This window comes from Solea solea, chromosome 21, assembly GCF_958295425.1.
Source record: "Solea solea chromosome 21, fSolSol10.1, whole genome shotgun sequence".
Taxonomy (NCBI): domain Eukaryota; kingdom Metazoa; phylum Chordata; class Actinopteri; order Pleuronectiformes; family Soleidae; genus Solea; species Solea solea.
In genome coordinates this window covers 1158819-1182738 of record NC_081154.1, presented here as the reverse complement: position 1 = coordinate 1182738, position 23920 = coordinate 1158819, and the positions used below count along the sequence as shown (strand labels likewise).

The 23920-nt window shown below is 44.7% G+C and overlaps 1 protein-coding gene across 3 annotated transcripts in view; it reads left to right on the top strand.

The window, feature by feature from the left end:
- Positions 1-22561, top strand: part of wu:fj29h11 (uncharacterized) — a 31273-nt gene extending 8712 nt beyond the window's left edge. For all 3 annotated transcript variants that reach the window (XM_058621583.1, XM_058621582.1, XM_058621584.1), the window contains exons 10-46: positions 303-446; positions 604-782; positions 1358-1530; positions 2270-2494; positions 2607-2716; positions 3528-3722; positions 3818-3944; positions 4363-4591; positions 4699-4846; positions 5001-5178; positions 5666-5846; positions 6244-6370; positions 6456-6575; positions 6706-6856; positions 6941-7053; positions 7201-7351; positions 7539-7787; positions 8098-8307; positions 8690-8871; positions 9748-9931; positions 10593-10735; positions 11211-11392; positions 11935-12194; positions 12561-12807; positions 12889-13069; positions 13152-13278; positions 13723-13809; positions 15018-15203; positions 15276-15556; positions 16129-16274; positions 16568-16652; positions 18439-18553; positions 18899-19027; positions 19326-19622; positions 20249-20396; positions 20497-20653; positions 21621-22561. In XM_058621583.1, coding sequence (XP_058477566.1) covers positions 303-446; positions 604-782; positions 1358-1530; positions 2270-2494; positions 2607-2716; positions 3528-3722; positions 3818-3944; positions 4363-4591; positions 4699-4846; positions 5001-5178; positions 5666-5846; positions 6244-6370; positions 6456-6575; positions 6706-6856; positions 6941-7053; positions 7201-7351; positions 7539-7787; positions 8098-8307; positions 8690-8871; positions 9748-9931; positions 10593-10735; positions 11211-11392; positions 11935-12194; positions 12561-12807; positions 12889-13069; positions 13152-13278; positions 13723-13809; positions 15018-15203; positions 15276-15556; positions 16129-16274; positions 16568-16652; positions 18439-18553; positions 18899-19027; positions 19326-19622; positions 20249-20396; positions 20497-20653; positions 21621-22025 — 6552 coding nt within the window. In that variant the 3' untranslated portion in view covers positions 22026-22561. The remainder of the gene's footprint in view (positions 1-302; positions 447-603; positions 783-1357; positions 1531-2269; positions 2495-2606; positions 2717-3527; positions 3723-3817; positions 3945-4362; positions 4592-4698; positions 4847-5000; positions 5179-5665; positions 5847-6243; positions 6371-6455; positions 6576-6705; positions 6857-6940; positions 7054-7200; positions 7352-7538; positions 7788-8097; positions 8308-8689; positions 8872-9747; positions 9932-10592; positions 10736-11210; positions 11393-11934; positions 12195-12560; positions 12808-12888; positions 13070-13151; positions 13279-13722; positions 13810-15017; positions 15204-15275; positions 15557-16128; positions 16275-16567; positions 16653-18438; positions 18554-18898; positions 19028-19325; positions 19623-20248; positions 20397-20496; positions 20654-21620) is intronic.
- The last annotated feature ends 1359 nt before the right edge of the window (positions 22562-23920 follow it).

Sequence of the window (23920 nt, the reverse complement as noted above, 5' to 3'; positions counted from 1 at the left end):
TAAAGCGGTAGATGATGACTGACTGAAATATAGTTGTTGTTGCAGCCGTACATGTCTGTTTTCTTCACAAATGTGTTTTATGACAGTTGAACTGTTTTTGTTCACTCACAAAACAGAGAAGCACAAATTTTCCAGGACATTTGACATTTTCTCTCATTTTCCAAGTTTTCCACGTCACACAGGAACCCTGTGCGAGTTTGTTTCTATCCCATCTTATTTGTGAATTATAGATCTGAGGGTCTGAGGACAGTGATGAGAGACGTTCACTTGTTCATCCTGACTTTGCCTGTGTCTGTGTGCAGCTGCTTCAGGACACACTGGGCTCCACGTTGTTTGTGGGCAGCGGCGGCATGGATCCCACGGGCAGTGGATTCCGTCCCACCAAACAAGACGTGTTTGAGTTCATCAAGCAGTGCGGCAACATCACCTCTACTGACCCCGATGAAGTTAGTCATTTCACACTCATCTGCTGCTCACACATCCAGTTTTAATACTCTAAAAGCGTCTATGCTCTTTTATTTTTAAACTGAGCCAAACCAAACTGTGAGTGTGTAGATTAAACGCACCATTACACGTTCTCATATCCATGTCTTTTCTCCCCAGATTTACCTCATTGAGTCAGCACTGAGGTCCCACTACAGAGTACCCGACTGCCGCGACCTGGGCTTTGGCTCACTGCAAACCCTGGTCGGCCTGGTCCAGCGCCAGAGCCAGCTGACTGGAGGAGGACAGAGCCAGGTCTTCTACGAGTCTGCCCTTTTTGCCAAACACGGCAAACTGAGGTTAGCAAGTTAGTTGAAGCTTTGAGGTTGCAGTATTTCAATGAATTAATAATTATCAAGTAAGTACATGAAGTACATAAAGTACATATTTGGAGTCCGGTCCATTTTTAGATCCATGTACTTTTTTCTCAGGCATAAATACTACAGTCATTTTCTTCAACAGTTTTCTTTTTGTAGTTCTGTAGTTCTTTAAATAAAGTATATACGTATATATATGGTATTATCTTAATTTTAAGGTTCATTGGGTTTTTGTGGCTCCAGGTTAATTTTATTTGGGTGGAGAAGGGACAGAAATGGCTGTTTTCATTCTAAAAGGTTGCAGAACCCTGTTCTAGGCTGTACTACACTACATTTTTGAACTCAAACTTAAAGATTCACGTTGAACCTTTAATTTTTTTTATTAAATTGAGGTTAACTGACATTCACATTGCAATGTTTGATTTTGTTCTCTAGCTGAATATGTGATGTCATTTTTCTCTACTTTTCAAAAAGAAGCCCAGATTCATGCATGAAATCACAGAATGAGAATGAGAAATTAACTCTTTATCCGTGTCCCTCCTTCCTGCCATTAACAGTGCTGAAGGTGGGTCTGAGGCAGTGGGGCTTCTGGGCGAGATGACCACAGCCAAAGCCCTGAACAGCTTGCTTTCCTGCCCCCTGCTGGAGGATTTAAGCGAGTGGAGCCAATGGGAGCTGATCTTTAAACCCCTGCATGGCTCGCTCAAAGATTTCATTGAAAGAAATGCAGGTAAGAATCAGGAAACAGACACTTGCTCTCATTGATGACATGGCTGCCATCCAGGACATAATATCTACCCCTTCTTCAGTTTTAATGTCTTGGGAACAGGATTTCAGCTTATTCTCACTGTTAGACAACTTTTTTCCCCTCATAAAATAACGTTTCTAAACCAGTCTAAACCACACCAAAGCCCATTGAGAAAATCACTGATTTAAAAATACAGCCCACAGGAAGTTGTGGATCCACCGTTGGCTCCATCAGTAACTTCAAAGGTGAAATTTTGTGAAGTCGGTGTTTGAAATGATTTCTTTGGATTCAAGATAGTGGCACAAACTTGCTCAGCGAGGCAGCAGTAGACCAACAGCTCTCGTGTCACGTGAGCTAAAATCGCAAGTTTCTCTATGGGATTTGGTGTGGGAGAATGAGCGGTTTATAAACTTTTGTTTTCTGTTGGAAAAGGCTGTCCTTACAGCGAGAAAAGGTGGCAAACACTACAGAGGTAGATTTCATTAGAGGAGCCTTTTTTTTCTGTCGCTGTCGGCAGCCATTTTGTGAGTGAGAGCTCAGAAAATTCAGTGTTATTAATATGCTAGCACTTCATACAACCACTCTTTAAAATGCCTTAACTATCATTTTGGGTAAATGTTGTCGTTTTAGCAACAAATGATACCGCTTTGTGCTTAATTTATTTGTTTTTTTAAGCTAAAACTGAAGCTAATCCGTCAGTTTCCTGTGTCTTGCCACTCAGCTAACACAGGCCTGGCAGCACTGGAGGTTAAACCAGGTTCCCTGCTCAGAATCACCACACACACAGGAGACAAGCAGTTCTCTAGCGCCACCATGAACCTGGACCCCGTCGGCACAGCTGGACATCTGGTGTCCATGGCGGTAGCTGACGGCATCGACAGTGTGCCCGCAGCCCTCCTGGCCAACTACATGCAGAGCTCACTTGAATTAGCCGTGGCTAAAGAAGGTAGCTGTAAATGCCTTTGCCTCCCATTCAGCCAGAAATAATGCGTTGTATTTTAGATCCAAATGTGTCATCAAAACCACAACAACAGCTAAAGTGTTTTGTCGTCTGTTAGAATTTCCTCAGGCTGAAGACGAGACGTCGTGTTACAGCCGAGTGGCCAACTTTGTCTTGGTGTGTTTGACGCGAATCCCCATCAGAATCTGCCAGACTTTCCTGCAGCAGGTCAGTTATTTTGAAGCTTTATGTAGATTTAATTCGATTAATTAGATTTTTGCCGCCGACATATAGAGATCGAGTGTACGTTCTCAGATTAAATCCTACATAAACTAATGGAATATTTTACTACAAGGAAGCAATAGTAGACTATAAAATCAATGCTTTGTATCTAATTATGTGTTGTTGTCCTCAAGTCAGGTGGTCGGTGATACAGACCCCATTTTTCCTTCATTCTTCTTTACTGGATCACAATGCAGTTGATGAAAACAATCTAGAGACCATTAAAATCTGTTTTTATTCTAAAAAAAAAAAACACATTTTACGTAAATGTTTTCATGTGCTTTAAGTCTAAAAAATATACCTTCAAAGAAAACCTTTCTTTCAGATTTTGTAAGTAGCATTTAGTGCTTTCAAACTTATTCTGGTACAGATGAGTTTGTAAGAGAACTGTTCAGGCAGCCACCCCTGTTTGCGATGTTTCCCAAGAAATGGCCTCCTTACGCGATTTAAAAGTCAAGTAAAGATGTCATCACACAGATTTTTATCAGTCTGGTTAACAGAATTCATACTCTGCTCCATATTACGCATTTAACGCATTTAACAGTTTCAATTCCCCGATTCCCGTCCATGTTTTCAACATCCAAAAAAATCATAGCATGCCTTGTCCTGCGTAGACAATCAATATAATTAATTATGTCGACTAATCATCCCAGCCCGTGTGAACCAATTATCACAACAGAAACGGCTTCAGAATAATCTGTTTGAAGTCTGTTGCACGTCTGACATTTAGTTTTTTTTGCATTAATGTGACTTCCAGGTCTTCTTGGTGCCTTTCGCACGCGCCTTGGGCCAGACCAAGTCTAAACAGGTCCTAGTCACGGTGGCCCGGTCTGACACGAGCCACATGAACTGCCTGCATCGCCTCGGCATCGTCGTAGGCATCACAGAGTGGGAGAAAGACTTCCGGGAAAAATTGAACCCACCACCGGCAGCACCTGTGGAACAGATCAAGGTCAGGAAAAAAAACGCATTGGATCAAAATACAAACATTTAATTTGCTGGTTTATAAAACACAGGTGATGATCTCGTTCTTTTTCTTGACTTCAGTTCAACTTGTACAATTCTGCGAGCAGCAGGGTCTCGGCTCTGAATAGCAGCGAGGATGAGAATCTTGAGGAAAACATCATGGACAGCAGCTTTGCTTCCTCCCTGCTCAACGAGACTCAACACCAAGGTGATTGAAACTCAACCTCAAGTTCAAGTCAAATCAAATTTTTATTTGTATAGCACCAAATGTCAACATACACTATCTCAAGGCACTTCACAGAGTAAGGCAGAAACCTGAAACTCTAACAGGGAAAAAAATACAATGCCAGGAACAGAATCAAGGGTGTGCAGCATCTGCCAAGGCCAGTTGCGGTGAAAGGAAAAAATGGGCGACAGAGGTTCATTCTGGATGGTTTAAATCAAGCAGTAGAATGAGCAAAAAACCCTATTGGCAGATTCTTTTTCTTAAAACAATAGCCTCACAACTGGATCTGTATCCTGCAGTCTAGGAGTCACAGGGACCTGCAGAGCGAGGACAGGGAGGTTATTTTTTAATTTATCAATATACTGTAGTTTTCAGATTTTAATTGCAGACTGTTTCACAGTTAATGGCAAGGAAGATGTGGAGGTTGAGGAGGAAGAGGATGAGGAGGAGCTGTTTGAGTTCGCTCCACTTCCTAACGGGGATTCATCGCACATCACCTCTGAGGCAGAAGAAGGAGAAGAGGAGGAGGAGCTGTCAGAAATGTCTGATTCTGACGAAAAGGACAGTGTTACCAGCTGCCAGTCAGAGACCACATCCACTCCCCAAAGAGCCATCATCGAGGACATCAGGTTTGATCTTATTCACCTCCTTAAATCACGTTATTACCAAAGTATCACAGTGCGTTTTACCATCTGTATATTTTTCTTTCTCTGTGTCTTCTCGTCTCGTCTGACAGGAAAAGTGAGTTTGGTATCGGTGAAAAAATGACCGCGAAAAGCCACATGCTCATGCAGAAGAATCAGGAGCGACTGGGCCGCAGCTTGGAACGCCTCTCCACCGAACTGTACAGCAAAGACACACACTTTGTCCTGGAGCTCATTCAGGTGCCTTTTTATTACATTTATAAAATACATTTATACATTTAAAAATTCAACAAAAGAAACTGGGGGTTAATAAGGGTCTCATGATCCATGTGTCATGATTTCCTGTCTTTGTGTTTGACGACTTGCATCAACGTCCTTGTCCGCCGTCGTTCAGAATGCGGATGACAACAGTTACCCATTGGATGCTGGTGTCGGTCCATCGCTGGCCTTCATTGTGGAGAAAGACTGCATCACTGTCCTCAACAATGAGATCGGCTTCCAGGAGAATCACATCAGAGCCATTTGTGACGTGGGTCGCAGCACGAAGGGCAAACACAAATACGGATACATCGGTAAGTCCAGTGGACACACACACACACACACTCAATAGTGACAGTGTTGTTTTTAGTCAGGCTTCCTTCTTCTTATGAACAATAGGTGATGAGTTGATGGCGTAGAAAGAAACCCCTCTGACACAGGACTCGTACCGAACAAAGGGATTTTATTTGGTTACAAGTCAGGCATCAGACCGAGCTCTGCAGCGGCTCGGGAGAATGTGTTCCTGACGAATCTCCGAAAAATTCCACCCCAGAAGAGCAAAACTAACCTTATATAGATTATCTAGCATTATCATTATAGGCATCACATGTTCCGACACCCGCCTTACTCCTGTTCCATTTTCCATACTGTCTTATGAGCTATAAATCGGATGTATTTGACGTATACCTGGGTATCAGTTAGTCTACACCACTGGGTAAGTCACAGTGTATTGAAGAGTGACTGAGTTTGTTTGACGCTATTGTTGCTTTGGGATAAACCTGATTGTGCTTGACTTCACAGGACAAAAGGGAATCGGCTTCAAGTCGGTGTTTAAGGTCACCGACTGCCCCGAGATTCACTCCAACGGCTTCCACTTGCGCTTCGACAGGATGCGCGACCACGCATTGGGATACATCCTCCCCCACTGGACTGAAGATGAAAGGCCTTTGGACGCACAGATGGAGAACATCAGTCAGAACAGGTTTTTAAACTACCCTCTTCCTTCTTCAGGCTGTTTGTACAGTAAGAGGTGCAGTGCTGCCCTCCACAGTTTGTAAGTTCTAATCAAATTTCCTCTTAGTGGTTGCTCAGAGATTCAAAGTGTCTGATTGCAGATCAAAGTCCCTCTTCCTCCAAAAATAGTTCCCATCACTTTACACTTCTGCTTGTAGAAAGTTGCATGAAGTAATGCCAAAACTGCCCCAATGGCAAGGCAATGACTCAGCTTAACTCCAAAAACAAACCCCCAAGGAAAACCATGAAATACTCAACTTCCCCAACACAGCTCAAAGTTCTTCCAATGCGGCTCAATGTTCCCTCAATACAATCCAAAGTTTCCCAAAGCAATTCAAAGCTAATGTCATGTCTTTTCTCATCAGCTGGACAACTAAGATCTGCCTTCCACTGCGCACTGAGAGCCATCAGACCAAGAACCTGTTTCATGATGTGCACCCCTCCCTGCTGCTCTTTCTCCACCGCCTGCGCTCCATCACCATCTGCAATCAGGTAGCTTCTAACATTCCAAGGGGAAAGAACCAAACAACCACACAGCAGATTTTGTTGTTCCAAACCTGCTTCTGTCCGTCTGCAGAGCGAGAAACGCCTTGTGACCATGACACGAAAAGATCTGAGTCATGACGTGGTTGAGGTGGAGCACACGGAGGGCGTGGAGCAGTGGCTGGTGGTCAAGACTACACTGCAGCCCAAACATGTAATGAACACGATATACTAACCCTCGCTGCAACAGTTTTCTCTGCTTCTTTTTCTCTCTTTTAAAATGTTCTGAGAGAGAATGTTTTTGTTTGAATCTCCGTTGATGCCGACATGTACATCACTTTCAGCTCAAAGAGGACGTCCTGTCGACCGAGCTCGCTCTGGCTTTCCAACTCTGCAGCGACGACACAGAGACAAACATGGTAGCTCAGCCACAGAAGCAGCCGGTGTATGCCTACCTGCCCCTCCGCAGCTTTGGCTTCCGTTTCATCATCCAAGGTGAGAGCGGACTTTTGAAATTTCAGAGCAGGTCAGTCGTGGAGGAAGCAAATCGGACTCTTTACTCAACACTGTTCTTTCCAGGTGACTTTGACATCCCGTCGTCGCGTGAAGACGTGGACAGAGACAGCTCCTGGAACCAGTGGCTTCGTACCGAGATCCCTCAACTTTTCCTTCAGGCCATGGACGTCTTCACTGTGAGACACTATATTGTCTTGTATTGTGAGAGAAATGTCAATAAAAGATGATGAGAAGGATTAACTTTTGACGATACAGGACCAGAGGGATCATGTTCTTTGACACATATTTAAAGTCTTTTAAGACTTGTGTCCTGTTTGTTCCAGACTCATCCGAAGTTCAGTGGCCTGAAGGGTCTCTGCCACTTCCTGCAGTTTGTGCCGCTGCCTGACGAGGTGCTGGACTTCTTCAATTCTGTGGCTGGTCAAATAATCAAACTGCTCAAGGGCAAAGCTTTCCTGCCCACACTCGGCTCAGGTATTCATCACAAATACTTTGTGTTTTGCTTTTTGACATAACAAGCCCTCAAAAACCCTCAGGTCTTCTGGTCGTTGCTCCTTAAATCATTACCAAGGTTATAAATGGCTGCAGAATTCAGAAAAGGATCTCCTAAAGAAATAAATATCAGAAATGAAACTGTGGCTGTCCTGGTTTTCTCTCTCAGACAATGACATCGTGTACAAGCTGCCGTCTCAAATCGCTGTCTGTCAGGACCCCGTGATCCGCGACGTGATTGGCCGAGACGAGCTGGAAAGACACCTGTCCCTGTCCTACCTGCACCCAGCCCTGAGTCCCGCACCTCCCGCCTCCCTGCTCTCTCACCTGGGCGTCCGATACCTGCGGGGATCGGATGTCACCACGGTGACCACGGCTATGGCCAAGGAGCTGGTGAAGGTTGAGGGCATCCATTCAGGTGTGTGTAGAGACTCATGACTATTGTTACCACTGTTTGCGATCTATACTACTGTTATTATTACATAAATATGGTAAACATGTACATGCATTGTGCTGAGTCATGCTTAAGATGGTAAAATGTCATTGCTGCTTTTCATTGACTGTTTTAAAGTCCTTCTTCTAATAATTCCTGGCAGGCTGAGGTTTGTGCCTAGTAAAGAATGTAGATAATAGTTTATAATCGCTTTGACCAGTTCTGCACCGAAACCAGAATTAAGTGGTGCCTAGAGACTTTTGCACAGTGATGACCTTTGACCCTTTTTCCCCAGACGGCGGCCTACGACAGCTCGCCAGGCTGCTGGTGTGCAACTTCCGAGCTCTGGAGTATGGTTACGAAGAGGCGGAGGCCATCCTGCAGCGCCTCAAGGATCTACCCATAATCCCCCTGGCTGATGGACGCGTTGTGGCACTGAGTGCGGAGGAAGCTTTCTTTCCTATGGAAGAAACCACGAACAAGAAGAAGAAATCAGCTCAGACAGGTAGTTTGATTTGAGCCATAGTCATAGTACAACTTTCTGGATTCTACAGAACTGCTTAAAGCTTTTTCCATCTTACATAAACGTGACAAAAATTCATCCTGATCTGTTAAGACGTCGCTGAGATATACACATCTGAACTTGTTCAATGGGTCTGGACCATGTTACATTTAAAATGCCGCCAAATCCAGAATCTGGATTAGATCTGGATGGAACCTTGTCTGACCCTGCATAAACATAGCAGATCGTAACCAAAAAAAATAGTTTACTCTACCTCTAATCGTCTCTCTAAACTCGCATTTAGAGGATTTATTGGTTCCCTGTTGAAAACATGACTAGATGTTCCGGTTTAACAAAGTTCTGTCCACCAATCATGTCTTCATAGGACCTCTGGCTGCTCTGTACAAGGACGTGAGCTTTGTCCATCCTTCTCTGCTGAGCTGTGTCGAGCCTCTGGAGAGTCAGCAGGTTCGAGAGCTGCTCAGACGACTCGGCGTTCACGAGCTGGAGCCGCAGGAGCTGCTGGAGCAGCACATCTACCCCTCGATCAGGACCAACAAGTGGAAGGTAGTGATTCTGAGTTTACACAGTGTATAAACTATATGGACAAAAGTATTGTGACGCCTGGCCATTACACCAACAGCGACTGTAATGACGATATTCAAGCATTCAGCAGACTCTTTTATCCAAAGCGACTTACAAAAGAGGAATAAGCTACATAGAAGTAGTCTTGGAAAGAGCTCCACTAGATAGGAACAGTGGACTGATAGAGGGTGAGAGTGCAGAGGGGGATCCAAGTGCAGAAGGAAGGGATAGAAGGTAAGTGACGGAACAGAAGATGCTCTTGGAAGAGCTGGGTTTTCAAGAGCTTCTTGAAGACAGACAGAGACGCCCTTGTTCTGGTAGCACTGGGTAGGTCATTTCACCAGCGTGGAACGACACATGAAAAGAGTCTGGATTATCTTGTGCGGGTCGTTGGCACCGCCAGACAACAATCCTTTGATGAATGGAGTAGTCGAGGGGTAATATAAGCATTTAGGAGAGCATTTAAAAAGGTGGGAGCAAACCCATGAAGGGTCTCAAAGTTGCTCAATGGGGTTGAGGTTCTCAAGTTCTTCCACACGCCAAACCATGTCTTTATAGTTCTTTACTTTGTCCACTGCAACACAGTCATGTTGGAATAGAAAAGGACCTTCCTCAAACTGTTGCAAAGCAAAATTGGAAGCATAGCATTGTCCCAAATGTCTTGGTATGTTGAAGCGTCAAGATTGTCCTTGGAGATTGGAGATAAGGGGCCTACAGACCAAAGCCTGATTGAAACGCCTGAATTCATAACTTATTTCCAAGTATATTTATGGGCTTTATGCTTGTTTTAACCACCAAGTTCTACATGTAAACACATTTGGCTTGAACGTCTCTCTTCGTCTTCATTGTCATCGTCAGTCCAAGTCTGAGGCAGTGGTGGTCAGCTACTTGGTTTTCATCAAGCAGCATTCCTCCTCCAGCCAGGAGTTCGCAGACATCGCAGTGCCTGTCCTCACCAACAGGGGGCTACAGTGCCCGGGAGTGGACAGGGTGCACTTCTCCGAGGAGTACGGCAACATCAACCTGCCCGACAAACTGCCAGGTACTGCTGGGTTTAATCAAAGCCGACCACAGTCTCGTCATTAGCTCTCACTGAATTTTACATACTTTACCTTTAAAAAGGACCAGTAAATGGGTTTTTCTCTGGCCAATGCTGATTTTTTCGTCCATATAATTTAGCCAATTTTCTTCTTTCTTTTCTTCCATCGGACAAAAGATCACGGCTTAATGAAAAGCAATAATACAAAACATTAGTCAGTGGCTGACCTGGTGCCTAATATAAATATAACTATAAAAGGCTAATTCTGGAGTAATAAAAACAACAATCAGGGTATTGTATAATTATGTCTAAAATTTCATTAAAATCTTTAGTTTTAGTTTCCGAGAACAGAGATTTGTTCTGTGTTTCATTGGTTATAATTGGCCAGTTAATAAATAACAGCGAGTGTCAATTATTTAAAAAATTTATCAAATTATCAACACTATTTCTTTGACCTCTTAATCAGTCTGCCACTATTTTGTGACTTATTTACAACCAAATGTTCAACATTTTACTTTATTTTGAATGGGTAAACAAAATAAACAAAGTCTGCTAATTTGTTTGGGGATTCCAAAAAAAATCTTGTGGGTCCCCGACCCAGTCCTTGGGAACCCCTGGAAAGTTGATTTATTTTCCATCCTCTAACTGTTTCCCCCTTCACCAGGCTACGACTGGACCTTGCTGAGTCCCAGTTATGTGCAGACAGACTGGGATGTCGCAGGATGGAGGGGGCTGTTCACTCAGCTGGGTGTAAGGGAAGGCTTCATCATACGCAAAGAGAGACAAACCCTCACCGCTAAAGAACTGGTGAGGACAACGTCAGAAATCGCTCTTAGATAACAATCACTCAGACCCGTAACCAAACTCCATAGAGAAAATCAGCGATTTTACGTCACAGCACACGGGAGTTGTTGCTCCACTGCTGCCTCCATCAGTAAGTTTAAATGTGTTAATTCTTGACTTCAGCATTTTAAATCCATTGTTCAGATTCACCTCAGTGACACAAACCTACCGCACGAGGCAGCAGTAGACCAGCACGTGCCGTTTGCCCGTTTGCTAAAAGCGCTGATTTTCTCTATGGACTTTGGCGCGGGAAAACACAAAAGCGAAATAAACTTCTTTTTCCTGTGAATTCACTCTTCACCTTAGTAACTGTGGTTACTTTTGGTCTTATCACGTGATCTTCTTGATCATGAATCATGTTGGTTCTGATGAAGACTGCAGCTGCAGCAGAGTCTCGTCCTGTTACAGTTTTAATTCTGTCTTTTCGTCCCTCCGGCAGATGTCCAGCCCCTGGTCAGCTGAAAGTGAAACGTGGAACTTGAAGCCCAGTGAGGGCTGCATGCTCGACGACTACCCCTGCGAGGAGTTCCGTGCCCTGGCTACAGCTGAGTTGGACCCCACCCTCCTCCTGCAGCAGAGAACGGATCTGCTGAGGCTGCTGGCCACCAACTGGAACTCTGGGTAACACGCGCACATTCATTTTTGAAAAAATGTCCCCACATCAGGGAGGGCAGCAGTTCCCTGACCTCACTTTTGAATCCACCAAACTTTTTTGAGATTTATCCCCTTTGATGTGTCTAGTTCAAATTGGCGTGTATTTTATGTTGGTACGTAGTGTGCAATTCGCCAAAATTCAAAGTGGCCGACTTCCTGTTGAGTTGAGGCCATAGTTACGGTCGACTTTTTTGTTCGTCTTGGTCTATAACATCTTCCCACCAAGTTTAGGGAAATTCGGTGGAACTCAATTTATTAATTAATTAATTAATTATTAATGTCACTTTTTATTATTTTACCAAAAATTGTTTTGAATAATTGAAAAAAGGGTCTATGTTACCAAAAACATGTGAAAAAATGTTTGTTTTGGGGGGTGGAACTTTGAAGAGAGGGCAAAAAGGCCATCAAGTGGATTGTCCCAATTCACGTTCATAATTCAAGTTTCTGATTGCGATGCAATACAAAAATCACACAGTGCCTAAAAAAATCCCCTCCTCCTCTCCTTTCAGACACCACTACTCGCAGTACCTCACCGCCCAGGTGATTGACAGCGATGGACGTCCAATCAAAAGCACTAACTCCTCCTTCTTCCACTTCCTGTGTCGTCTCGCGTGGGTGCCGGCCCATCGTCAGCTGGAGGGAGATCAGTGTGAGAGGAAGTTCCTCAGTCCCAACTCGGTTTTCTTGACCTCACCCGAGGTCAACGGCCTGCTCGGGAATCACGTCCATTACGTGGACATAGACGCCAGCGAGTTCACCAGAGATCTAGGTAAACACGTATATGATTATGTTGAGCTGCTTTCAGGGACACGGTGTGGTCTTCAGGGGTGTCACGATTCTCCAAATCAAGGTCAAGAATGATTAGACTTGTCTAGTTTTAGCAAGAGTTGAATTTTGATGGAAGTTTCTTCTCCAAATGAGGCAGACGAGGTGAGGACAGTTTCAGAAAGTGAGGACATTTTCAGAAGGTTGGGACATTTTCAGAAATGTTTACAGTTTTTCCAAACGTCCACACCCAATTGTTCTAGACATTTTTCGCAGTTCGTGTCTGAAAACACCTTCATAGATGTCGGTGATATTTGTTCTTTAAAGTCACAGGACGCCACCATGTCATCTTTGTCCCTTCCTCTTGTAGGAATGAGACACTGTGTCTCGGTGGACTCTCTGATTGACTACCTGAAGCAGTGGTGTGTCAAAGCAGAGGCTGGAGACCAGGAGCAGAGACAACAGCAACAGCCCGAGGACGAGTCAGCCGGCGCCAATTTCACCACCACGGTCCAACACATCCACAACGTGTACACGTATCTGAGTACGAACTGTCCCCCGAACAGACTCAAGGAGCTGTTCCAACTCATCCCGGCTGTCTTCATTGAGTACAACAGGTACATTTTCAGCGTGGCCTCAAATGGTGATTAAACTCCGATGCCTGCTTTTGAAAAAATCAGGACAACTTGTTTTCTCAGGCGAGCTGAAGGCTGGTGTTCCGGTCGCTTCTACCACCTGAAGGAGGTTTGCTGGAGCGACACGACAACGATGTTCCACCGCTACAAACAGCTGACCCGTGAGCCCGGCAGCCCCGTTCAAGAGCCCAAACTCCTGGCTCCTTTCTACAGGCAGTTGGACGGCATGAGCGACTTCTTTAAAGTATGCTGCTCTTTTTTTTTTCTGTTTGCCCAAAAGAAAAAGGATATATATAAAAAAAGATATATTTATTTTTTACGCACAGCTGCTGAAAGTGGATCGCAACCCCAACATGAATCAGTACGTGGGTTTGTTGGAGCTGATCTGTTCCTCATCTCCCATACCAACCTCTGAAACACTGCAGGACGTGTCCGTGCTCTATGCAACTCTTGGTAAGAACTTGGCTGCTCTTTTGAAATTCACTCTTAAGCCGTGTTTCCACCAAACGGAGCGGTTCTGTTTGGTACAGCATGGTACATATTTGCTTGCGTTTTGAGTTAGGAATTGTACCTAAATAACCGGCACCAACTGTTCCGTTCTTTAACACCCTTCCCTTGGGGTACCAGAGTACAATGGTACGGTACGGTCAGGCTGGAGCTGACCGTAATATTCCCATTATATTCTTGTCACATTAAGACCAAAACCCATGAGTTCATATCAGAGTAGATGTGTTTGGAGTTTTCAGCTTCTTAAATGTGAATATTTTCTTTGCTCCATATAACAAAGAAATCATTAAAACTGCATCATGTTGGTTTGGGGACAAAACAATTTGCTTTAAGACAATAAAGCTTTCTGTAATACAATATGAAAAAGTGACATCTTTTTATTTTCAACAGCTCACAAGTGTAAAGTTTTGGTGTCTGCAGAGCAGGACAGCTCCTCTAACTACAGCCTCAACACTGGCTACTGCTCCACTTTGAAAGGTGAGTCAAGTAACCAGTAATTCACTCTTTTTCAGTGCATACTGTATGTAACTTGGGTTTTAATAGGGAGAGACGATGATAAAAAGGATGAGCTGGATCACACCAGGCTACAGAAAACACACATACACTGAGGTCTGGATATTCTCCAGAGACGGGCTGTACGTGTGAACGCAAATGTCAGCAGAAATGACTTCAGAGAATCTCTGGAGAGTCACTCACCAGCTCCCTGGACAAATCTCTGCATAATTGATTGTGTAAAAAAAAGAAAAACAGCAGGAGAAACTCTCAGTTGGTACAACTGTCTCAAGTTAAATGTTTACACCATGTTTTTAATGAAGACTTTAAGAAATGCACCATTTGAATTCACCTTACTTTACTCTAAACCCATGTTTCCACGGGGTGGTTTGGTACAGAGGGCCACACAGTTGGTGTAGTGGTTAGCACTCTTGCCTTTTGAGCCCCAGTTGGAACAAGGGCCTTTCTGCATGAAGTTTGCATGTTCTCCCTACATATGCGTGGGTTTTCTCCGGCTTCCTCCCACAATCCAAAAACATGCAATATGGGGATTAGGTAAATTGGTCACTCTAAATTGACCGTAGGTGTGAGAGTGAATGGTTTGTTTGTCTCTATATGCGGTCCTGCGATGGACTGGTGAACTGTCCGGGGTGTACCCCCGCCTATGTCAGCCGAGATTGGCACAGCACCCCCACGACCCTCCTGTGGAGGATAAAGCGGTAGAAAATGGATGGTTGGATGGTTTGGTACTGTCAGCTCCACCCAATGTCACTTCCTTGCAACCGGTGTTCCTTCAACGCCCACAGTCTATTCTCATACAAAGCTTGGCATCTTGTTGAGACGGCCACAAAGCAAGCAGGAAAAAAGAGCTACTGGATGTCCTCCTTTGTTGTCTGTTTTGGTGTCATACGCTACGGCCATTGGGCACAGCGTACACCTCGCCTACCAATAAAGGTACTGTCCTCAGTCAAAACACAAGCCTGACCCAAGACCTTACCCTTCCAAACCGTACCGTACCATGATGGAAACACAGCATGAGTTAAACTAAACTCACTAAAACACCTTGAAATTACCATGCCAACTGACGTAACCAAATCCAACCTGATCCTGACAATCATTTCTGGATTTTTGGGCTCGGGTTGGGTATCCATGCGCTCACTGACTTTGGATTTCCTTCCCCCCCTCGTGTTCAGGTATGGTGTCTGATAAGAGGGTCTTCCCGACCAAAGACAACTGCTGGGTGAGCCTGGCACATAAACCCATGATCGCTGACAGCAAAGAGCTGGAGAAGGTCTTTAAACCTCACAAGCAGGTCTGTCTGTTGAACCTGCCGCCAGCAGAGAAGAAGGCTGGACTCGGGAGCAAGACGGGGAACTCCGGTAGGCTGCTTTAAATATTGTCTGTGATTGTAATCTGTGAATTATCGCTAACTGTGGTCAAATTCCTGCCAGGTCATCCAGTCCCAGCAGAGCGAGCTAATGTCCCTAACTTCAATGAGACGGACCGATCTCTCTTCATGGAGATCTGCGGTATCCATTCGCTGTCGCAGTGTGTCAAGACTGAACCCCAGACTGAGAACTGGAGACCCTGTCCAGCCATGCAGGCCCTGGTGCGCTCTATCATCCCTTACATCCAGCAGTTCCTCTACCACCATGAAGATCTGGCTGACATCTACTCAGACCTGGTTGCCAACAACATAGGAGAGAAAATCAAGTGTCTTCAATTTGGACAGGTCAGAAAACGACATTATAGATTATCTGCTGTCCCATTTTGCAAGGCTCCAAAACATTATCTCCATCTTTTCTGTTGTTATTGGCGTTCATTTACCCAATACTTCCTCTAAAGGGCAGTGCTGAGCACAAAGTTGCAGGCATCAACAAACATGGCAATCATTGAGGAGGTTATTTTGTTGCGCTTGACCCGAAATAGACTGAAACACAAAGGAATTTTATGGTATGCTGACTTTATGATATGCAAGACCGCTGAATGTAAGCAGTCACATTAGTGCGTAATATTACTTATTGACAACAAGCAGCATTTTCAGTATTTCGTAAGTCCGCCACAACTTTTGACAACTTGCTTTGATGGATTCCCCCTCGAATCAAACATGCAGCATCCCACAGCGCGTCAGAAATGGGCCTATATATAAGTCTAGATGGGCCTATAGACCCAAGCCTCTGTAGTCTAGGCCTTTCCTCTCTAAAGGGGTCCGTCTCTGGATTGGGACGTGGCTAAAGTCACCTGGAACCTCGAGTAAGTATAGTTGGATGTCGTAAGCTAAGCCAGTTGCCCGTTTGTTTACAGGTGGGTAAGTTGTACATTCGCTACGAGCTGAACGTGGCTGACAGTGACATGGCTTTGGAGATGCAGAACGTCATCTGTGTGCTGAAAGACGAGAAGGAGCTCTACATCCAGAAGGATCATCTGGATGCCAGGCTGGAAATCTGCAGGTACCGACTAATACGCCAAATGTATTGTCCCAACAAATGTCTTATTGTTATTTAATAACGATAAGGAATGAGAAAGTGACCTATAGAGCATGGCTACAAAACAAGAATGAGAATGATTCCATTTTTTGTTGGAATTTCTGAAGAACATTGATTTTTAACCCAGAAACATCTCAAACACCCATGAGCTAGCATTTCAAACTTTTGTTTTATAGTAAATCAGTCGTACACATATTAATGTTGTTATTGTCTCACAGAGGAATTGTGGTGTGTGTGTGTGTGTGTGTGTGTCTCAGGGAGCTGGTGAAACTCTTCTGCGCAGAGAGAGGCCACAGGAAAGAGCTGATGCATTTCCTCGGCGACCTGATAACTTCACTCAATGTAAGTGATATACGAGCCCCCTTCCAGCATCGATCACTAATCCATATCAAGGGTAAAGGGTCATTGTCCTGTCATCACACACACACACACACACACACACAGAGCTGAGGGAGTCACGTTTACATGACACGGCAACTCGCTCTCATCTCTGCTGCTGCTGTGAAGGCAGAGGTTAAAGGGATGATTCTGATTTTTTAAGTGTGGTTAACTGACGTCTAGAGTCATCAAGGACAGATTAACAGGTACATGTGGCTGCTTGTGTATTTAAGTAAAACTCAATGTACGTAATTGATAAATAAATAAAAACAAACAATACATTTGTTTTCCCTAAAATGGAGGATGTAGGTCATTTTATTACTATGGAGCGTTTAAAGTCGACAGTTGATCCACTGCTGTCTCCATGCAGTACATTCAAATGTCTTATTTTAGGACCTCAGTGTTCAATTTCCATCCTTCAGTTTAACCTCCATTGACATAAATTTACCAAACAAAGCAGCAGTAGACCAGCAGCTCCTCAAAACGTCGGTTTCCAGTTGAAAGAGGCCGTCGTACGGCGAAAGAAGCGCTGGCGACATCGTAGACTCAAGAGATTTACAAGAAACCTCATTCACTGCACTCCCAAAATCCCAAAGTGTCTCTTTTATTAAAGCTTAGTTCATGTTAGGCCTTTGATTTCTCTTGTTTTTTTTTAAATCACATACAGTAGAATGTCAGTATAACACACGTGGCTGCTCCATTTTAAACTCTCCGTCTCCGTCTGCCTCGCGCCGAAGTCGATGAAATGGAATTCGTGCCCGTCTGATGAAGTGTTTCAATGATGTGATTCTGCAGCAAAGAAACAGCCACTTAATACAGTGGAGTGAGACACAGAGACAGAGGCAGATGTGAGAGGATCAGCGGCGTCTGCCTCTCCACTTATTACGCCCGCTCAACACTTCCACTTTTATATTGTATTATGCCTGGGAATTGATCCGTCACTGGCGCCGCATGTTAATTAGGTCATTAAAACGTTTTAACAAGAACGTCTGCCGCTGCCAATGTTGGCAGAAAGAGTCAGATACACAATATTTACTCAGCTTTTTTACTTTTTAAATAAACAATTTTTAAACCTCTGAGGGTAAATGTGGGGAAAACAGATTTAACACTGAAATAATCTTAGTTGTCATTATTTTTATTTTGGCGTTGGAGTGTTTAAAAGGTCCAGTGTGTAATATTTGGGACGGTTTATTGGACGGTTTGTATACGTGTATAATAGCTGGAAAATAAAAAGGGTTTGGTTTTTGTAGCCTTAGAATTAACGTGTCATAAGTACTTTAGACAGGGGTCTTTGCTTTGGGGAGGCCGCCATCTTAGAAGAAGATTACAGGAGAATGGCTCCGCCCACATTAACATAATTCATGAAGGAAGGAAACGGCGGTTTTCCCTCCTTTTTGTCGAGTCTGCGATGATGAACGTCTAAAATAACGCTGTCGCTGCCTTGATCTGGGATAAGCAATTGATGTTTTACGTCCCCGATTCTGAGGACTCCTGGTCAGCCGCCCTGATCTTGCAAGGCTGTGGAGGAGACACAACAAGACACAACAAGACATTTAACCATCACAATGACTACAAAGCTGTTAAATTAGTTTTGAGAGCTAGCTTCTCCTAAACTCTGTGGTAGTGTGGACGGCAAGTGTAAAACACAGCACAGACGTGTTGAGTTTTCTAAACTTAGATGAGATTGTTGTGGACGTAGTCCTGGTCTCACTGCTGCTGAATGTTGCTGTGATGTTGTTTGTTCCTCCAGGATGCTAAAGCTCTGAAGAGACTGCTGCAAAAGGAGGACATCAGAGATCTGCCCAGTGACGAGGAGCAGTGGGAGGTGCCAAAGCCACTCACACCTGAGGTTCCCCTGGAGAGAGGTGGGTGCAATTACGCAGGAAACTCCACCCACCAACACCTTTTCTTCTGTTTTAATTTCATTTTAGTGAAATATTTGTCGTCTTGTCATTGAGACAGTGCTGTATTGGCACAATGATAGACAACACAAGGCAAAACAGCCCTTTAAACCAGGGATAAACACACTTTTCTAGGAGTGACGGAAGCATCAGCCAAATCGAAAGACAGCTGCTCTTTATTTTGTGAATGTACCGTTCAGTGAAGCCAGTGTTTCCATTGAAAACGTTTCCTTGATCTCCGATGACGCATCGTCTTTCATCTATTACTGTAAATGTAGCCTTAACTCTCTTGGAAATGTTTCACTTCAGTGCCATCGCGGATCCTCCCCTCCGGCAGCTCCCCAGAGGAGCCAGTTGGCCCGGCCCATCAGGACGGGGATGCGCTGGTTTGCTGGCCACCTCGGTCGTCCACGCCCAACCCTGGAGGCTTTCGTGCAGGTACGGCTGTTCGGTATAGCGTATTTAGCCTGTGTATTGTCTCATGCAGACTCAATGATGTGACTCCAGAATCAGATCCTGATAAAAAGAACAGGCAATGGTCAAAACACGGAACAAGGAGGAGACAGAGGGAGCAGGGTAGATAACGAGATGCAGGTGGAAACACTTTAGAGAAGGTGGAGGCAATCACAGAGGCGGAGAAACTTGACAGGAAGTGAAAAGAAACAACACAAGGGTTACCAAAATAAAGCAGGAAAAACAATAATTCTGGGAGATTGACGGCTCATGATGTTCTCAGTGCCAACAGGTAAGGCAGAAGGAGGTGCAGTGGACGCCGTCTTGAAGAAGTGGCCGCCTCCCCCTGGGCCTAAAGATAAAGAGGCGGCGCCCAGAGAAGGCGGCCATGTTGTCCCACAGAGTCCCAGCGGCTGCGAGGGCAAGCAGCTGCTCAGGAGCATCAGCAGCATCAGCATCAGCAGCAGCAGCAGCAGCAGCAGCAGCAGACCACCAGACCAGCCCAACCTTCAGAGAAGCCCCAGCCAACCGGGGCAGCCTCACCCTGCTGCGTCCGGCACCAACACCACACCACAACCAGGTTTTAAAACCTAAATCCTTCCCATTTTCAGACCAGACTAGAACACAAAAAGTGTGTGTAATGTGTTAACAACTGTATTCATGATAGTGTTAGCAGACAATCCATTCCAGGTTCAAGTGTAAAAGAAATACATTCACTGCTTTATCTCACTGTTAGACAGACTTTTCTAACTTTTGTAAAACGCTCACTCTCCCACACCAAAGTCCATAGAGAAAATATGTGGTTTTAGCTCACAGGGACGCAGGTGCATGCTGGTCTGCTGCTGCCTCGTGTGGTCAGTTGGTGTCACTGAGGTAAATGTGAACAAAGGGATTTCAAACACTGACGTCACAAAATAACCCGTTTGAAGTTAATAATGGACGCAGCAGTGGATCCGCAACTCCTGTGTGCTGTGATGTAAAATCACTGGTTTTCTGGAGAGATTGGTTTAAAATCAATCGTCTGTGGTGACGTTAAGTGGAAAAACATGTTGTTAAGATATCGTAGACTTAAGCTGATGTAGATTTTGTTTTATTTTCCTTGTGGCAGCCATGTTTGTTTCTCTCTCTCAGGCTGCGTCACTACCAGTTATTTTTAAAAAGCCTGACCTGTCCCTTTAATAGTTTTTATTTGGCTCTGTGTCGCAGTGACAGAGCACAGTCAGCAGACCAAGACCAGCGAGTCTGTCAGAGCTGAGAAGACGGAGGGAAACCTCACAGCTCCAGAACCAGAACAGAGTCCTCCATCTGCACCACCTGCTGAGACCATCAACAACCATGCTGCTCCACACAGCCTGTACGCGTCTCCTCTCTGTCTCACACCATCTTAATGTGTAATAATCTAATGTGGTGATGTTTTCTATAATCCCTGTTCCCTCATCTGTTTGGTGCGTCAGCTTCGTCCCTGAGGCCGTGTTGCGTCCCGGTGCTTTCCAAGGAACTGCTGACAGTCACCGTCCTCCCCTGAACCTGGACGTCCCGCTCTGGATCAGAGACCAGCCTCAACAGGCCAAGCTGGAGGACATGACGCTCACCTGCCAGAGACCCAGCACCGTCAGTACACTCACATGTCACAGTCTTTCCCCAGTGGTCGAATGTGTTAGCTCGTATTAACCAAGGACCAATACGACGCCATGTTGGCAGGAAGAGGCGCCGTTTACACCCAAAAAACAAAAAACATGGAAACTTACAGCATAAATATGCCAGAGAGAGCAAGAGTGTTTCCTCTCACAGTCATGCAGAGGTTAATTGCATTGATTGTAGGTGAATGGTTAGCTCCCTGTTTGACCCTCATGTGGGGAATAAAGTGGTAGAAGATGAGCGAGAATATGCCGGACAGCTCGTCTCCTCATGTTGGACAAGATGCCAAAAACAGTCAGGAACATTCTAGCGGGAGAGAAAGTCACCAGACCTCCAAAGATCCCAAGGACAGTAGTGATCAAATACGCTCAAAGCCAGTGTAGAAGATGGATTGATAGTGATTCTGCTTGTAGATCAGCAGCTTCCCCACTCGGGAGTGAAGGGGAAACCTACAGGAAACATATCGTAGGACAATTGTTGACACCTCTTACTAATGTGTGAAACCTTGGTCTAATACAGTGGCGTGATAAACCAATCAGCGTTGAGTTTCTCAGATTACCGTCACATATCTCTATGTGTTATACGACACTAGAGGTTTTATCTACAGAGAGTTCTTAAAAAACAGAAAAGGCTTGGAATTAAGTCAGCGAGGAAGTTGGTCTGTCGCAACTCTCGCAAACAAAAATGATCTCACGGCATGAATGACGCGAATGGTCTTGGGACTGAAAAAACCTTTATTAGACAAAGTTAGGGGCATGATCATTGTAAGTTCAGTTTCCCCTCAATTGCCGACCTACAAACTGCCAACCTGGATGCTAACTTTAGCCTTGTTACAAACTCCAATGCCAGCAAATATTGAGCTGTCTGGTCTATCTCTCGTAGTAAGCTTCTGCTTCAAAACGTTAAATACACTCTTCGCTATGCTCTTTTTTTTTTACAGGTGGTGATGTCGGAGGAGCAGCTGGACATGGTGGCGATCGGTGAGTGGGGCGAGCAGCTGGTCAACTCCTTCCTGTGCCACTGGAGGGACAGCGGCGAGGTGGGACGCCCCACCCATGTGATGTGGTGCAACCGGGCCGGCGAGAGCGGCCTGCCCTACGACTTCAAGCTCACGTTCGGCGGCTCGGTGGAGGTGTTTGTGGAGGTGAAGTCGACCGTGAAGACGGAGAGGGCGTTCATCCACCTCTCCGCCAACGAGCTGGACTTTGCGCTGAGGGAGAAGGAACGATATCACGTGTACAGAGTGTACAACGCGGGAGACGCCGCCAACGTGCGCCTGTGTCGCATTAAGAACCTGGCGCAACATCTGTACACCAAAGAACTCACACTTTACCTGTTTGTCTGAGATATTTGCACTGAAGCTTGTGTTCTTGCAGCTGCTTTTATAAGTTCTTTACTGGATTGACTTTTAAGCCGCGTCTCCACGGAGTGGTACGGTTCCGTTTGGTACAGTACGTAGTTTTTGACATTTCCATTAGGAAGAGTACCAAAATAACTATCCCCAACCGTTCCGTTATTTAGTGCTATTCCATTGGGGTACCAGAGCACAACAATGCCCTCCATCACTATGTGGCCATCAGTCACCACTTACCAAGTAAAGTTACTATTCCGTAAACCTCATCCAGGTCTTAACCATTCCAAACAGAACCGTACCACGATGGAAACACAGCTTAGATTCCTTTTCTTGTGCTTGTGATGCTACTGTACTGTTCTGTGAGACAAAGGCAGCAAAACTACTCACAGATGTGTGTTTTCTAGTTGTGGTAGATGCACTATTTTGAAGTTTTCATTAGATAAAGCGACTGTTTTTAATCTTTTTATTGCCCCTACCTCACGATTACTCTCAGCATTCCTTTAAAAATAAAAATATATTGTTGTTGACTGATGGTGATTGACTCGATTCATACAACACTTACTTATTTCTCATCAAGACGAGGCTTTTCATGAATGTCCACGTTCATAAAGTTGTAAAATTGGTCAGAAATGTTCAGTGAACAACCTACCAAGGTTCACATGGTGGTGCAGTGGTTAGCAGGTACTCGGTTTCCCTCCTGCAGTCCAAACACATGCAAAAATCAGGGAAAGGGGTTAACTGGACTCTCTAAATTGACCGTATCTGTGTGTGTTGGCCCTGCGATGGACTGGCGACCTGTCCAAGGTGTGACCACCAACTCTCACCCTGTCAGCTGGGATTGCCCCAGCCCCTGGTGACACTCAAGTGGAGGATAACGGGGTAGAAAATGAACGTATGAATGAAAAATACTGAACGTTTTTTAATTCCTTCATTACTCTTATACGACCCCATGCATATGCGACTGAGACTAAATGATATAACAGGTCGACATGGACTTCATTTGCAGAGGGGATGGTAATCCTCACAAACCAGACCACATTATACCCATGTGATGGTGTTAGTGCAGATATTAGAAACAGCCTCCGGGGACAACACCTCCCTCTTTTTCACTTTGTGATGCAACACTTCTGTAACCCAGAGGGCAGTTTTCTAAAAGAAAAGGTTCAGACACAAGATGTGAAAAATGTGCCTATATGTGGAAATAAGTTGAAAAACAACTACAGGCTGTTTAGCAGACTTATGAACTACACTGAAGTCTCGGAGAAGCATCATGTGTGCATGTTTGTTCTTGGGCTGATGTTTGTTACAGATGCAGACACTGATGTGAAGCCACAGTCATGAGATTTAGACCAGGTAATGTTTGTTTTCCTGTTTTTACATGGAGGCGGGACCAACTCCTGCACCACATACACACTCCCTCTGTTTGATTCATGATGCGTTCAGGCCTGCCTCGTAAATCTTAGCTTTAATTCACAGAGTTTTGCAGCTACTTGGCTTCGATTCCCCTTGTGGTCATTTCCCCCCTGTCCCACTTTCACGTTACTCTGTCCTGTCTAATAAATAAAAGGGAAGTATACCAGAAAAGGTCCCATATGAAAGAGTCAGTGCCAGCTAATGGTGGGATTGCAGATTGCAACAGGGAACTATGATGGTGGTATAAGAGAAGGATGGTCATTGTTAACAAGTTGTTTCTCGTAGATACAGATGTTATTGACGAGGTTAATGTCAGAGGAGCTCTTGCTCATTTGTGTAATAATAAGCTTTATGTAGCTTGCACTGGCTAGTTTGTACATTTGAGCTTCTGTAGAAACAAAATGGCGGCCTCTGTAAAGCAAGACCCTTGACCAGAGTACATACAAAACACTTACTGTAAGAACAAAGTTTTT